Source organism: Spea bombifrons, chromosome 2 (assembly GCF_027358695.1).
Source record: "Spea bombifrons isolate aSpeBom1 chromosome 2, aSpeBom1.2.pri, whole genome shotgun sequence".
Classification (NCBI taxonomy): Eukaryota; Metazoa; Chordata; class Amphibia; order Anura; family Pelobatidae; genus Spea; species Spea bombifrons.
In genome coordinates this window covers 57,218,639-57,232,759 of record NC_071088.1, presented here as the reverse complement: position 1 = coordinate 57,232,759, position 14,121 = coordinate 57,218,639, and the positions used below count along the sequence as shown (strand labels likewise).

Sequence of the window (14,121 nt, the reverse complement as noted above, 5' to 3'; positions counted from 1 at the left end):
TTTCTGTCCAATGTTGGCGTGTTACTTACTTTTAATAAGTTTTTTTTTTTTTTTGTTTAAAGTTGTGTGTGTGTGTGGAGGGGTCATTTTCAGTTTCAGCCAAGTGAATGCTGAATTATAGGTTTTGGCCCAGACACTGAAGTGGTAGGCCTACACCACATTAATGTTTGGCTTAGTATATATTGATAGGGGTTATGCTGCATTATTGTCAATGTCTGCCTCAGTATATACCGTATTTGCTCGATTATAAGACAAGGTTTTTTCCAGAGCAAATGCTCTGAAAAATACCCCTCGTCTTATAATCGAGGCCGTCTTATAATCAGACCTCATTCTGCTGGGGCCAGGCTGCTTACCAGGCTTTGGTCGCGAGCAGCGTCTCTGCTATTACCGTGTTTCCCCGAAAGTAAGACAGTGTCTTACTTTCTTTTTATCCCTAAAAGCCCCACTATGTCTTACTTTCGGGGTATGTCTTATATTGGGAAAAAATTGAGAGTGATGGGAGTTATGATGTACTTTTAGAGCATAATTAGATCATGAAAAAGACATTGGAAATGGTACAGCATAACACCCATCACTCTCACACACTTACCAATCAACACACCTACCAATCCACACGTATACCAATCCACACACATATACACCAATCCACACGTATACACAAATCCACACACATATACACTAATCCACACACATATACCAATCCACACACATATACCAATCCACACACATATACACCAATCCACACACATATACACCAATCCACACACACATACACCAATCCACACACACATATACACCAATCCACTCTCACTTAATGCTTTCCTACCTTTCCTTTCTTCTTTCAGCTTCTTTTCCTCCTCTTCGCTCCTCTTCTTCAGTTCTTGTCTCCTTCCGGGTCAGAGGGCACGGACTGCGGTGGGCGCGGCTTCAGTGTTGTGCGCCGGGATCTGACAAGAAACCCCGGCGCACAACAGCTGTTGCCGCGCAGATCACAAGGGAGCGGTATCGGAGGTCATTAACAGACCTCCGGCTCCCTTGAGTGATTTTAAGCCGGGTTGAACCCGGCTTAAAATCACTCAAGGGAGCCGGAGGTCTGTTAAAGACCTCCGATACCGCTCCCTTGCGAGCCTGCTCCTCCAGCGGCGGACATTACTGTCCGTCTCTGGAGGGGTGCCGGGTGCCGCAGGTTGGCACCCCCTGGAGTGTGGCGCCCTGTGCGGTCGCACACCCCAAAGGTCGGCCCTGCTCTAAGGGGCCGGCCTTAGGGGTCTGCGGCCGCACAGGGTTTAAATAAAAACATCGGGGGTTTTTTTCAACTTTATTTAACATCCTCCATGTTAAATAAAGTTAAAAAAACTTTATTTAACATGGAGGATGTTAAATAAAGTTAAAAAAAAACCCCGATGTTTTAATTTAAATCCTGTGCGGCCGCAGACACGTAAGGCCGGCCTTGGTGGGGACTTCCCGGCCCCTTAGAGTGGCGGACCCGGCAAATCCCCCGTGTTTCCCCGAAAGTAAGACATATGTCTTACTTTCGGGGTACGGCTTATATTAGCCGACCCCTCTGAAACCCCCGATACGTCTTACAATCGGGGGTGTCTTACTATCGGGGAAACACGGTAGTAGCAGGAGAACAGGAGGCTAGCACAGGCCTCACATAACTCTACCTCCCCCCTCCTTCCTCTGGGGGCGGGGCCAGAGAAGTTGCTCGCACAGCCGGGCCACTGCAGAAGTCTTCGAGTGAGAGATCTGCAGTTCAGGTAAGGGGGTGGGGGAGGGTTTTTGTGATTAATGTGTGAAGTATGTGTGATTAATGGAATGAATGAGTATTTCAATGTTTGTGAATGAGTGTGTGTGTGTGTGTGTGTGTGTGTGTGTGATAGCATGGATGTGTAAGGGGGGTGGTGGTGGTAGCATGGCATAGGGAGGCTGTAATCACACTACTATCATCCCCAGGTTCCAGCATGTACTGGCTTGCCTTGGCTTGATAGGCGTGTGATTGCTGTTAGCAGATTATATATATATACCTCCAGAAATGCATTTTAACCCCCTATATGCCACTCAGCCCCATGATATGCCTTTTAATCCCCTATATGCCAGAGGGGCATATAGGGGGTTAAAAGGCATATCATGGGGCACAGTGGCATATAGGAGGGTATAAGACATTTCTGGAGGCAGAGTGGCATATAGAGGGTTAAAAGGCACATCATGGGGCAGAGTGGCAAATAGGGGGGTATAAGGCATTTCTGGGGCAGAGTGGCAAGCCTGGGGGCAGATGTGCATAACTGGGGGGGCAGGTTGGCCAATCATAGCTTTTATTAAATATGAAAATTAGTTTACATGAATCAATATTTACTAGTAAAACTTTTTTCCTATAGGGCAGTCTTATATTAAATTAATATTTTGAATTTGGGGGGTCGTCTTATAATCGAGCAAATACGGTAGTTATAGGGGTCATGCTGTACCACCATCAATGTGGGCCTCAGTATATAGAGATGGGTGTTATGCTGTACCACTGTCAGTGCGTGCCTAAGTATATAACGATAGAAGCTATGCACTTTTAAAGTGTGTGTGTGTGTGTGGGGGGGGTGCCACATCCAGGATCCACCTCAGGTGTCAAATACTCTAGGTATGCCCCTGTTTAGACTATTCTTCCTTAAAGGACTGCTTAAGCTCAGCCATATTCTTAGGATGCCTCTCTTGAGGTTAACCCACACCATCTATAACAGGTTTAGAATGCCCACTAGGGATAGTAGCCACAGTACTAAATTGTACTCATTTCTAAACAAATTGTCTAACTGTGGACTGATGAATATTTCTTTGAGATTACTTTGTAACCCTTTCTAGCTTTATGCAAATCAACATTTCATGATTGTAGGTCTTCTGAGATTTCTTTTTTGTGAGGCATGGGTCACAGCAGATGCTTCTTGAGAACAGCAAACAGAAAATGTTTGAGTGTTCATTTACAAGTCAAAGCAGCTCAAAAACTCTGTCAAACCGGTGCCAACTATTGATTAGACTTCAGGTTTGCTTACTCCTGACTCCAATTAGCTTTTGTTGAAGTGATTAACCTAGGGGTCCACATACGTTTTCCAACCCACACAATGTTTGAATGATGTATCCATATGTTTGTAATAGGGGTAAAACATGGGTGAACTTCCACTGGGCTTAAATGTGCCTAGACCCCAAAAATGGCTCCCTTTTGTTGGTAGGATAGGGCCTACTTCTAGAAGGAAGAGGGATAGAAAAAAAAAAAAGAGACTGAGGGATGTGGAAAGAGTGAACTAGGGAGGGTGGGTTAAAGTGCTAATGGAACACCCTGAAGGAGAGGGGTCCTGAAGAGGGTATAAATACTCCCTGAGACCACTCCCGAAATACAGGTTGAAAACAGCCTTTACATTTGTGGTAGAGGTAAAACATGTGTGAACGTACAGTGTGTCTGAAATGTGCCTTGACACCAACAACCCCTCCTTTTTGTGGGTAAGATAAGGGGCAAAGAAATGAACCAATGTTGTAGGCAGGAGTAGAGTATGATTGATTAATAAAGGCTATGTTACAACCGTGTTATTTGCGAGGTCTTTTCTCTTCTCAACTACTGTTTCGAGTTTGAAATGTGTGCTAAGAAGGGAAGTGTTTAGGGAAACCTTATGTTTTATGTCCACTATGTATAATTTAATAGTGTTGGGGAAAAGTTTGAGGTTAGTGTGGCAGGTGTTGGCACTAACAGGAAAGTTGGCAAAAAGTATGCAGGGGAGATGCATTGTCAACTCAGTTCAATGGAACCTTTAATTATGCAACATACATGACCTGCTCTTGCTGCAGGAGGAGCCTACTTGGGATTGGAATGTCCTGTATAGTGAAGCCAATGAATTAAAATCATCATTCTTAATTTTTTTTTTAGCAAACCCTTCTGACATTTGCCCACAATCCCCACTAGAAATAGCCTATTACTCACGGCATCTCTTCAGGTAGCACATCCGCTAGAATATTAATAGAATCGGTCTTGGCTTTCGAGGTAGGGGCAGCAGCAAGAAGGATCTTTAGCAACGCAATCTGAAATGTGTAAAAAGCAGACCATTTTAAATTACTTTAGTTTTATAAATATATCACATAGTGTGTCATTCCTTCAAGTAGATGTCTTATGGGAGTAGAGAATGTGTATAAAAAAACGTTTTTTAGGTTAAGTTAAACAAATAAAACATGTAAAAACCAAATACCATGTAATTGTATATACAAAATGAACATTTATGTTTGTATTGACCCTAACATGGGACACTCATAAAGTACTGTCAAAAGGTATTTTCTCCTTCCAGATTTCTTTTATACTTGCTTATTTGTCACATTTAGATAGTTCAGATAATCCATTAATAATGTCTTTAATTTGAATATAAGATAAAGACACTGAATAATCACAAAAGGAGCTTTTAAATTAAAATTTCATTTAAGGTAGAGGTAACCTAAATCTATTTCACACGTGTGAAAAAGTAATTACCACACTAACTAATAACAGTTGTGTAACCCTTGGCGGCAAAATCTGCAATCAAACGTTTGTGATAACTGTCAATGAGGCTTTTTTACATCGCTGTGGCAGAATTCTGACCTACTGTTATTGGCAAAATTGTTTTAATTCAGTCACACTGGAGAGTCATTCCACGGCAGCCACTCTATAACCTTAATTTTGTTTGAGCCATTCAGAGATAGACTTGATTGTGTGATTTCAATCACTGTCCTACTGCATAAGCCAACTGAGCTTTAGGTCACAAACTAAGGGCTAGAGATTTTTCTTCAGCGTTTTCTGAAAGAGTAGAATTCCTGGTTCTATCAATTATGGCAAGTCACCCAGGTCCTGAAGCAGCAATGCAGCCCCAAACCATCGGTTTACCACCACCGTGTTTGACTGTTCGTATGATGTTCTTATTATAGCAAATGTGAGAAGAACCTTTGTGTTCTTTTTGGTCAGCAGTAGATTTCGGCTAGCAACTCTCCAATGGATGCCATTTTTGTACAGTTTTTTTTAAATTTTTTTATTGTGGAATCATGAACATTGACCTTAACTTGGGCAAGCGAGGCCTACAGTTATTTACACCCCCTGGTCCTCTATGCGCTCCTGGAAAAAAAATTGGTAGGTCAGCCACTCCTGGGAAGGTTCACCAAGTTTTGTAGATAATGCCTCTCAACATGGTTTGTTGGAGACCCAGATTCTTACAAATGACTGTCAATGAGTTTGTTTCTCAGATGTTCTTGAATTTCTTTAGATCGCAGCGTCATGTGCTGACTTTTGAGGCCTTTTAGCCTACATTACTTTGCAAGACAGGTTCTATTTAATTGACATTTAGATTCAACAGGGCTGAAAGTAATTGTGCCTGGGTGGGTCTACTGAAATGAAACCCAACTATCAATTCAATTTGGCTATTTGTTTAATTTAGTAACAAAGAGGGAATTTTAAAAACTGCATTTTGTGTTTACTCTGTTAATATTTGTCTAATATTAAAATTAATCTGATGATCTAAAAATGTAAGAAGTCTGGAAGGGAGTACAAACTTTTTCACGGCACTGTTTTTTTCACGTTGAAGGAAGATGAACCGTAACTGAAATGATTGACATCTATGTCAATTATTTAACCATTATCAGTATACGAAAAATAAACCGAATGGTTTATATATATAGATTGACATTGTATAATGGTAACCAAGTATACAATAAATACAAACAAAATGATTTTAACAAAAACTTCAAAGAACATTGAGGCAAGCCTTCAAATGAAGAGTGATTTACAAAATAAAGACACTATTATATTTTATAAAATGTCAAACCAGAATGACTGACATAATTTAAGAGCACTAAAGTGAAAGGCTGCTGTATGTTGTTCCCTGCCCTATATGAAAGGCTTCAAGTAAACAAGTCAACAAGCAATGTGGCAAGCCAAAGCACATAATATTACACAGTGCAACTTAAACCCCTCTTTTGGGAAAGTTGTAAAACAAGTTACATATTATACTTTAGCTAGGGGCATATGAACTGAAGTAGGAAGGCACTGGACATTTACCATATACTGGGGTAGACTGGGAAGAAGTCCTTGGTACAGTATTTCTGAAGGAACCTGCTCAACTTCTTCTTCCCCCTGAATTCAGAAAGTTGAAAAATTAAAAAAAAGAAAGAATTCGAACTACAACCAAAAGCAAGAATAATCATTCAGAAGTCTCACATACTCCAGAGAGAGGACACCTTACAAACTCTTCTTCCTGCCGAATTTGAACCTCAGCTATAGAGGTGTACTTGTGCTATGATAGAGGGGTACAAGAAAAGAGAAAATGGTATGTGTATTAACATGCCCAGAAAGGAAATACAACACACAGTATTATATGACTTACACACATATTCTTGCTCTCACTAAAAAGACACTTACCAGTTTTAAGGTACGAATACTCTCATGTATTGGACGTGGTAAGCCAACTACTGTATCCGTGTCACTAAAAAGGAAAGAAGCACTGAGAATCCGACAAACCAGGCTGAAGAGATACACAGTATCTACCAGAACCTGACCAGAAAAATTGGAGTGCAGATACATAGGGGAAGAAACAAAAACAACGCCAATAGTGTAATATGTCCAAAAAAAAATAAAATAAATACAGTGTAAGTACCACTCACAAAAGGACTGGATAATCGGGCTCGTCAAATATCAAACTTCAAAACTGTTATCTTTAGACTGCTGACTGAGACAAAGTCTCTTTGAGGAAGAGTGTTGTTTGGTAGCTGCTCTTATTGTGGGAAGTATTCATTTGTTTATTTTAAATTTACACGTGTGATTTGGGTTTTCCTTTTTGTGTTCTACAAGAACCTAACTGATTTATATTTACTGACAATGTTCATTACAGAATGGCAAAACATAGTTACCATATTTGCTTGAATACAAGACAAGCAAATGCTCTGAAATATACCCCTCATCTTATATTCGAGGTAGTCTTATAATCAGACCTCAAAGTAGATATTTACTAGTAAAACTTTCCTATAGCCTTATATTCAGGCTTTTTCTTTTTTCCTCTAAATTAATATTCAAATTTCGGGGAGTCGCCTTATAATCAAGAAGAACACTGCATAAGGAAAACCACTTCCCTTTTATCCAACGTGTAATAGCCATACACTTACTTTCCCAGCGTGTATCCAATGAATTTACTACGACTAGATTCCAAGAATATCTCAATATCTTTCTCCCTATGGGGAATAGAAACAAAGAGAAGATAGAGCAGAATTCAGAAAATCAACAAGCAAATGTTCATGAAAACAACTAACATTCGCACACAAAGTGGGAGAGGGGCACGCTATAACCCAATAACAAGGGTGTCCATCAGTGGAGGGTTGGCAACAGTGCGAAACTTGCACAAAGTGTGCGAGCTGCAGAAAATAGGGCTCTGAGGAGGGTGGGGTGACTGCAGAGGTGAAGTGTGTGGTGTAACTGTATGGCTGCAAAGTCTGCATGTATTTGTGCATGGTGTTAGCATGTGCATGTTATTGTACGGTGTTTGCACGTCAAGGATGAGTCTAGGGTTAGTGGTGCGAGGGAGAGAAGGAAGATATTGTGTGGGTATGTATGTATAAGCGTATGATGTTAAGAGTGTGTTTGCGTTTGTGTGAGGGCGCCAAAGGAATACTACACCCAGGCACCGCTAACCCTAGGCTCACCCCTGAACTGGAAAGAAACCCACCTCACTTTGGGTGCCCAAGGCAAGCCCTTAGGGAAGGCCAGGCGGTCAGTGGAGGGGTTAGTTACAGATGGAGGCATTACTTCCTCCCGCTCCAATGGAAATGGCTCTCCCTCAAGGCTGTTATCTTCATCATTCTCCTCCTCTTCATCACGGGAATCATCTGCTTTGTAAGGATCTCTTTCATTAAAAGCATCAAGGTTATCCTGCTTAATGAGAGCCTGCAAAAAAAAAAAAAAAAAAAAAAAAAGAAAGGTACAAATAGTTAATCTAAGCATTCCAGTGCAAAAGAGGGAAATTCCTATAAATCTCTGCTGATCTGCCACTCTCCAAAGAATATCCGTCTCCTCTTAGCATGGTCACTCCTTCTTAAAAAGGTACTCCAAAATGAACAGTATTTTTCTTGCCTTATGCTCCCGTCGACCTCTCCTTTGTTGTTGTTCAATGAGGTCAGATGCTGATGCTGGAGGAGATGCAGCTCTCATATTCCGGATAACTTTAATGCTGTCTTCAGGAAGGGGAGGCAGACCTAGAATCCCCCGTTTTTGGGATTTCATCTCTTGCAGTTCCTGAAACCCGCCAAGGGTGCACTGTAGGGATGAAGAATGTCAGACAAAGAAATTAAATGAAACGTACAGGCAATAAAAGGCACATATGACAATAATCACACTCACCAACACAGTTTTCCACAGTAGCAGTAGTACTTTCTTCATGGGGAAATGAGGAGCATGCCCACTACAGAACTTTGTGACCATACCAAAAAGCATTACAGCAAAGGGCTCATTGTTATACAAAGGAGCACCTATAAGAGAAATAACACCTTTTAAATTTTTTTTTTTTTTTTTTTTTTTTTTTTTTACACAAAACCTGTATTCTAATTGATTTGCTTACACAATGTCAATGTTATTCCAATTAATAAAAAACTGATGTGTTATGCACGCTCATTCTGGCTTATGTGGGTGTGTATTACAGAGTGTAAGGACCCATTACCCAGCTCTGCACGAAAGGTTTCCCTCATGGCTTTCCAGTCTGCACTATCATTTTCACCATCTTCACGCAGGGTGTCCACCATCAAATACATAATGTTCAACAGTACCCTGAACAATGACATGATAGTGTGGAGAATATTAAATTCAGCAAAACAGCACATTACAAACGTCTACATATTAACATCTTTGTCCATGTGGATGTCTACACTTACCGCAAGTCAGTGCTGTCGGCTAACGAGATGGCAGGCTTTCTCACTGCGTTGCTGCAAGCAGCACTGTTTCTAAAAATAAAAACACAAGTTAATCTACTGAACAAAAAGTTTAAAGGTAAATGTGAGACGCCTTAGGATGCAAAAGAGATACTGAAATTTGTGGGGGTTGCTAGAGCATTTGAGTTGTTACATACATTTCCTCATTTAGTTGCCCACAACATTTTTGAGTCTAGTATTAGCATATGCTTAGCAAATTTACAAATGTAAACCATGCAGGCAAACTGATGACGATGAAGATGTGTTTTTGGGGAATCTAAATATGCAGCCCACCACATTTAATCAATAGCAGTCCTTATGGAAATATAAATTCCCAGAATCATTAAGAAAGCAACCACTTAGAAGGCACAAGTAGTAGAATACAAAAATATGAAGACACATAGAATTTGACAGCCACTAAGATTGTCATTTCAGTTGGAAATACCCACATTAGAACTGGTCCTGGGCAATGTCTTATATTCAAATGAACCATATGATCCTAATAATGTGTACATTACCTCATTGTATTAACCTCTAGAAGGCTCTGATGGGTTCCAGATCTACCAGGCTCTATAAAATTACTCCACACACTAAACCAGGGCTCGACAAATCCTAGGCGCCAGGTCGCCTTTGTCCTGGCGCCTAGGTGTTTGTGAGCCAAACCTATAATTGGGTTTAGGATCCAGATCCCCCGCGGCGTTGCAGGGGACTTGGATCCTCCTTTCCGGCAGCAGGGGGGGTCTGTACGATGCAGACAACCCCGCTGCTGCCGGCGGCTCTGCCCACCCTCCTTGCTGAACGGGGCTGTCACCGCCCACGAAGGTCACTGAGTCGCGGTGGCCAGCTGACTCAATTCTATTTCGGATCAACGGGGACGGCTTCTTAAAATGCCACCCCGTCGATTCGAAATAGAAGTGAGTCAGCCAGCGCCGCTCAATAACTTTTGCGGGCGGCACCAGCGCTGCACATCGGCGTCAGGTAAGTGGAAGTAACTGGGGGCATGCTTGGCAATGGGAAGCTGGGACAAAGATGGCTATGGGAGACTGGGGGCAAAGGCAAACTCTGTCCCCAATTTCCTATAGGCATCTTTGTCACTAAATAGCTTCCCATAGTCCCACTTTTAGTGACAAAGATGCCTATGGGAAACTGGGGGCAAAAGCAAATTCTGTCCCCAGTTTCCCGTAGGCATTTTGTCACTAAACATGGGACTATGGGAAGCTATTTAGTGACAAAGATGCCTATAGGAAACTGAGGACAGAGTTAATTAATGGGATTAATTAATGGTGCTTTTTAGTGTGGGCAAAGTGTTGGGGCAAAGTGCTGTGGCAAAGTGCGGGCTAAGGTAAGTGTAAGACTGTGAGTGCTGGGGCAAAGTGTGAGTGTAGGGCAAAAAGAAGTCCTGGCTCCTAACTTTTTTAGTTGGCTCCTAGATTTAAAAAAATGTCAAGCCCTGTACTAAACTATGAATTTTTAATTCCTTAAGGAATGCAAAAGCAGAACATATTTCCTGATTAAGTAAAAGAGCTCACAAGAATCATAGTAAAAAGCCAATTATCCATTATTTATTTATTTTTTTTTGTTACTCACTCAACTTCCATGTTCAGAAGTTCCACCAAAGCATTAAATGCTCCAGCTTCTAGCAGTAAGAAGATATTATGTCGCATCCAAGTTTGGACTTCAGCTTCAGAGTTACACTCCCCAAAAGTGCCTAAAATAAAAAGATGGAGAATATGAGCTAGTTGCATGTTACCAGACATGAAAAAATGCATGTGCAAAAATAAGGCTAGATGGTACAGGATATAAAACAGCAGGGTGTTTTAAGTCATGCTCATCTACTAGCAAGATAGCCAAGGGCACAGATTCAGCTGCTTACCTTGTGCTATGTACAGAATGGCTCGTGCCATCTTGAGTCTCTTTTCCCTAGCTGTGACCTCCAGTGCATCCAGAAGATGCATGGTGTGAGCTTGCTGCTGAGAAACATCAAGCTCTGTCCATTTCTTATCGGGAACTGAAATTAACGTAAAACATGAAAATTAAAGCCAGAATGGTTGAGGTACTGAAGATCTCCAGAATGTTGTGATTCTCTCTGTTCTGGCTGCAGTCTACATACTCATTTACCTGTTCACTGTATGGAGTGCATAGAAATAAACCAAACTTTATATTGACTAGTTAAAGAAATGGGAGTTTCATACCATGTAATTTGAAATCCTCTTCAAAGCATTTCCTGTTTAGCTGGAACTCTGGACCTTCTGTGTAGCTGTACAGTTCTAGGTAAGGATATACAAATATACTGAAATTAAATGTTCATGACATCATTGTGACTTGATGCTCAAGCTGCATCATATTCCTCCATTACATTAGTACGGGTCTACCTTTCTAATTGGAAAGACAATCAGGAACATACACACTAAGAACGATGCCTCTGCTGTACCCATTCGTCTTGTAATCCAATAGTTTGGTTGAAACTATTCAAGACCAGCGGTAGTTCTACTCTAAAATTATGTGCATTACCACTTTTCTGCCCTTACAGAATTACTAGAGACTGAGAAGAAAAAAAAAATGATTACCCCCCCCTCATTTACAAACAAAAGAGACAGATACATCTAATGTCCCATTAAAGGCCCAAACTGAGAGATCAGGTCATTTTTTTTTTTATTTTGGAACAACATTCACTGTCTGGCCGTTGTTACAACAGTAAATACGATGGAAAGGCTGGTAATCTTTATAATCCATCAAACAGAAAATCTAAATGAAAACAAAAACATTATTTGTGTGACAATTACTGTATAAATTACACATTTACGATCGACAGCAGTTCTCAGCAGCAGTTAGTAATAATTTTAATGTTAAGCGGAAAAATCTAACTTCAGTTGTACAGTTACCCTCTTAATAATATAGGAATTCCTATAGATCCGCGTACGGAATGACAGTGCCTATAAATTCATGGATCACCTAAACGTAGTAACGAGAAGTAAAAGGACACGTTGAGAAGTGCACAACAACAAAAAAAAATTTTTCTCTCATTCTGTTGTTAAACATATAGACCTGAAATTTTTATTCAACAATTGAATGCTGTCCAGCAAAATATAACTGACTTAACTAGTACTTGAGGTTAAACAGGTTACTTGAGGTTAAACAGATCTTTAAGTAATACAGAACAAGCTAGTTAGACTAGAATTATTTGTAAAATATTATTGTTTACAAATGCAACATAGGAAATAAGAATGAAACCTATAGGTGAGGCATGATTTGCTTACCTGACAGCTCTGCGGCCCACTTGTCAGCATCAGCATATACAAATTCAAGATCTGGTGACTCAGAGTAACCCTTGAATAACAGTATAATAATTACAACCAGCAATGACAGAGTAACAAACAACTGCAGCTGTCAAATCTGTAGAAGGCGACATACGGTACTTTATGGCAAAATAACTGCCAAGAAGAGATGTAGCATTTTTGCTGTGCACTGAAATACGCAGAAGAGGCAGTATTTTGCTTTACATTGAGATGTCCAGAGGGAAAACGCAAATTATTTCTAGACTGTAAGCTTTTTCTGCAAGGTTCTTCCTTAGTTTAGTTTCTTTAAATCCAAATTATTGATGTTGATGCATTACACACACACATTTATATATATATATATCACTGATGGGCCTAGGGATTTACTTCTTGCAAAGAAGCCTGAACCTTACAGCGAATAGCCACCAAAGAAGTTCCCACTCATTTGATGAGTAACTTTAAATAAAATGGTCCTGCAGGAGTCCAAAACGGTATGCCACGGCTTTCGTGCATTTATAAATTTGCTAAGTAACCCAATTTTCAAAAATACTTGTTTTAATTCTAATATTTTTGTCTACATTTGCAAGACTTACTGGCTTTTAGAGATTTAATTAAATCTACAGTATAAACAAGCAGAAAGAAGCACCCACTCCAACTATGAAACGAACAGAAATAGAAACACTGGCACTCCATGAAGACGAAATTATCAAAAAAAATACGTACGTAATATATACGTAGGTCCTTGAGGCTCGTATGATGTTTATTGTATACTTTTTTATCTTTTTTTTCTTTTTTTTTAAACACACTTCTGAATATATTTTTTCTTACATCCATTTTTAAATATGGGATCAAGTATCCAAATATAAGATACACTTTTTGATCATTTCATCTTCATGGAGTGGTGGTGTTTCCATCTCTGAACCTAGAACTGCACTCAGCTTCTACTAAAGGCTAAAAGTTAAAATGCATTAAAAAGTGACCCACCAGCCATCACATACACCTAAACACATAGGATAACCAAGTGTCTCCTTTAAATTAGCAGTTTGTTCCGTTTGCCAACATATAGAGCAAGTATGCAACCCCAAGCTTGTAGGACATTTGTTTGCCGAACACATCCGCTTACCAAAGTACATGCACACTATACTCAGAGCCAGCCAGCCACTTACTGCTTCAAGTACTGTTGCTTCTCATAAAGGTAAATGATTTAAGCAGTCAAAAAAGAAAAGCGTAAGAGTGGAATGCATTCTTTGGCTTATTCTTTGGCTTGCGTGAGGACCCTCTGGAATCCTCACGCAAGTCAGCGATGGATTTGGCTGTCAGTTAGTACAACACATATTCTCTTTGGCAAACAACACATCTCCTGGAAGCTTAGGTACTGGTGGGAGGGTGGGCAAACAGGTAAATGCACCTTGGAAGATTTTGCAGATTTCCTCTATGCATTTCCAAGAGAGATAAAATGAGACAGTCATAGCCATTAGAGTGTGTATGATGGCTGGAGTATCCTTTTCACCACATTCCATTCAATTGAATTGAAAAGGGACTAGATGAATACAGTACCAAGTCTGGGTCTCCTTTTTTAGCATTACTTAAGGTGTAGACTAAGCACTCTTTTCCGGCATTGTTTTAATATTGAGTAACAGTGCTAGTGTGGTGTAAGGAACCGGAGTACGTAAAGATGTTTAGACACTTAGCTTACCTTAGACCTATACCCGTTTAATAAGGTAAGCTAAAATAACATTTACTCGTGCCACTAACCTCGGAATCTTTGCGCTGGTTACGGTTATATTCTCGCCCCTTGCCAGGCTGGGGACTACCAGCTACAGAAGCACCTATTCCTGTTCTCATCTTGTTGTTGGCTGTCAGTCCAGAGGCCTCCATCTTCTACCGGCGACGCCTCCGTGACGTAATT

The 14,121-nt window shown here is 40.4% G+C and overlaps 1 protein-coding gene across 1 annotated transcript in view; it reads right to left on the bottom strand.

Moving 5' to 3' along the window:
• The window catches only part of STRIP1 (striatin interacting protein 1), a 19,033-nt gene extending 4,912 nt beyond the window's left edge, over positions 1–14,121 (bottom strand). The window contains exons 1-15 of the mRNA XM_053454289.1: positions 13,968–14,121; positions 12,195–12,264; positions 11,130–11,204; positions 10,811–10,945; positions 10,525–10,645; positions 8,902–8,970; positions 8,691–8,797; positions 8,375–8,502; positions 8,108–8,290; positions 7,704–7,921; positions 7,147–7,212; positions 6,407–6,470; positions 6,210–6,281; positions 6,047–6,121; positions 3,956–4,053 (exon numbers count right to left, since the gene is read on the bottom strand). Coding sequence (XP_053310264.1) covers positions 3,956–4,053; positions 6,047–6,121; positions 6,210–6,281; positions 6,407–6,470; positions 7,147–7,212; positions 7,704–7,921; positions 8,108–8,290; positions 8,375–8,502; positions 8,691–8,797; positions 8,902–8,970; positions 10,525–10,645; positions 10,811–10,945; positions 11,130–11,204; positions 12,195–12,264; positions 13,968–14,090 — 1,604 coding nt within the window. The 5' untranslated portion in view covers positions 14,091–14,121. The remainder of the gene's footprint in view (positions 1–3,955; positions 4,054–6,046; positions 6,122–6,209; positions 6,282–6,406; positions 6,471–7,146; positions 7,213–7,703; positions 7,922–8,107; positions 8,291–8,374; positions 8,503–8,690; positions 8,798–8,901; positions 8,971–10,524; positions 10,646–10,810; positions 10,946–11,129; positions 11,205–12,194; positions 12,265–13,967) is intronic.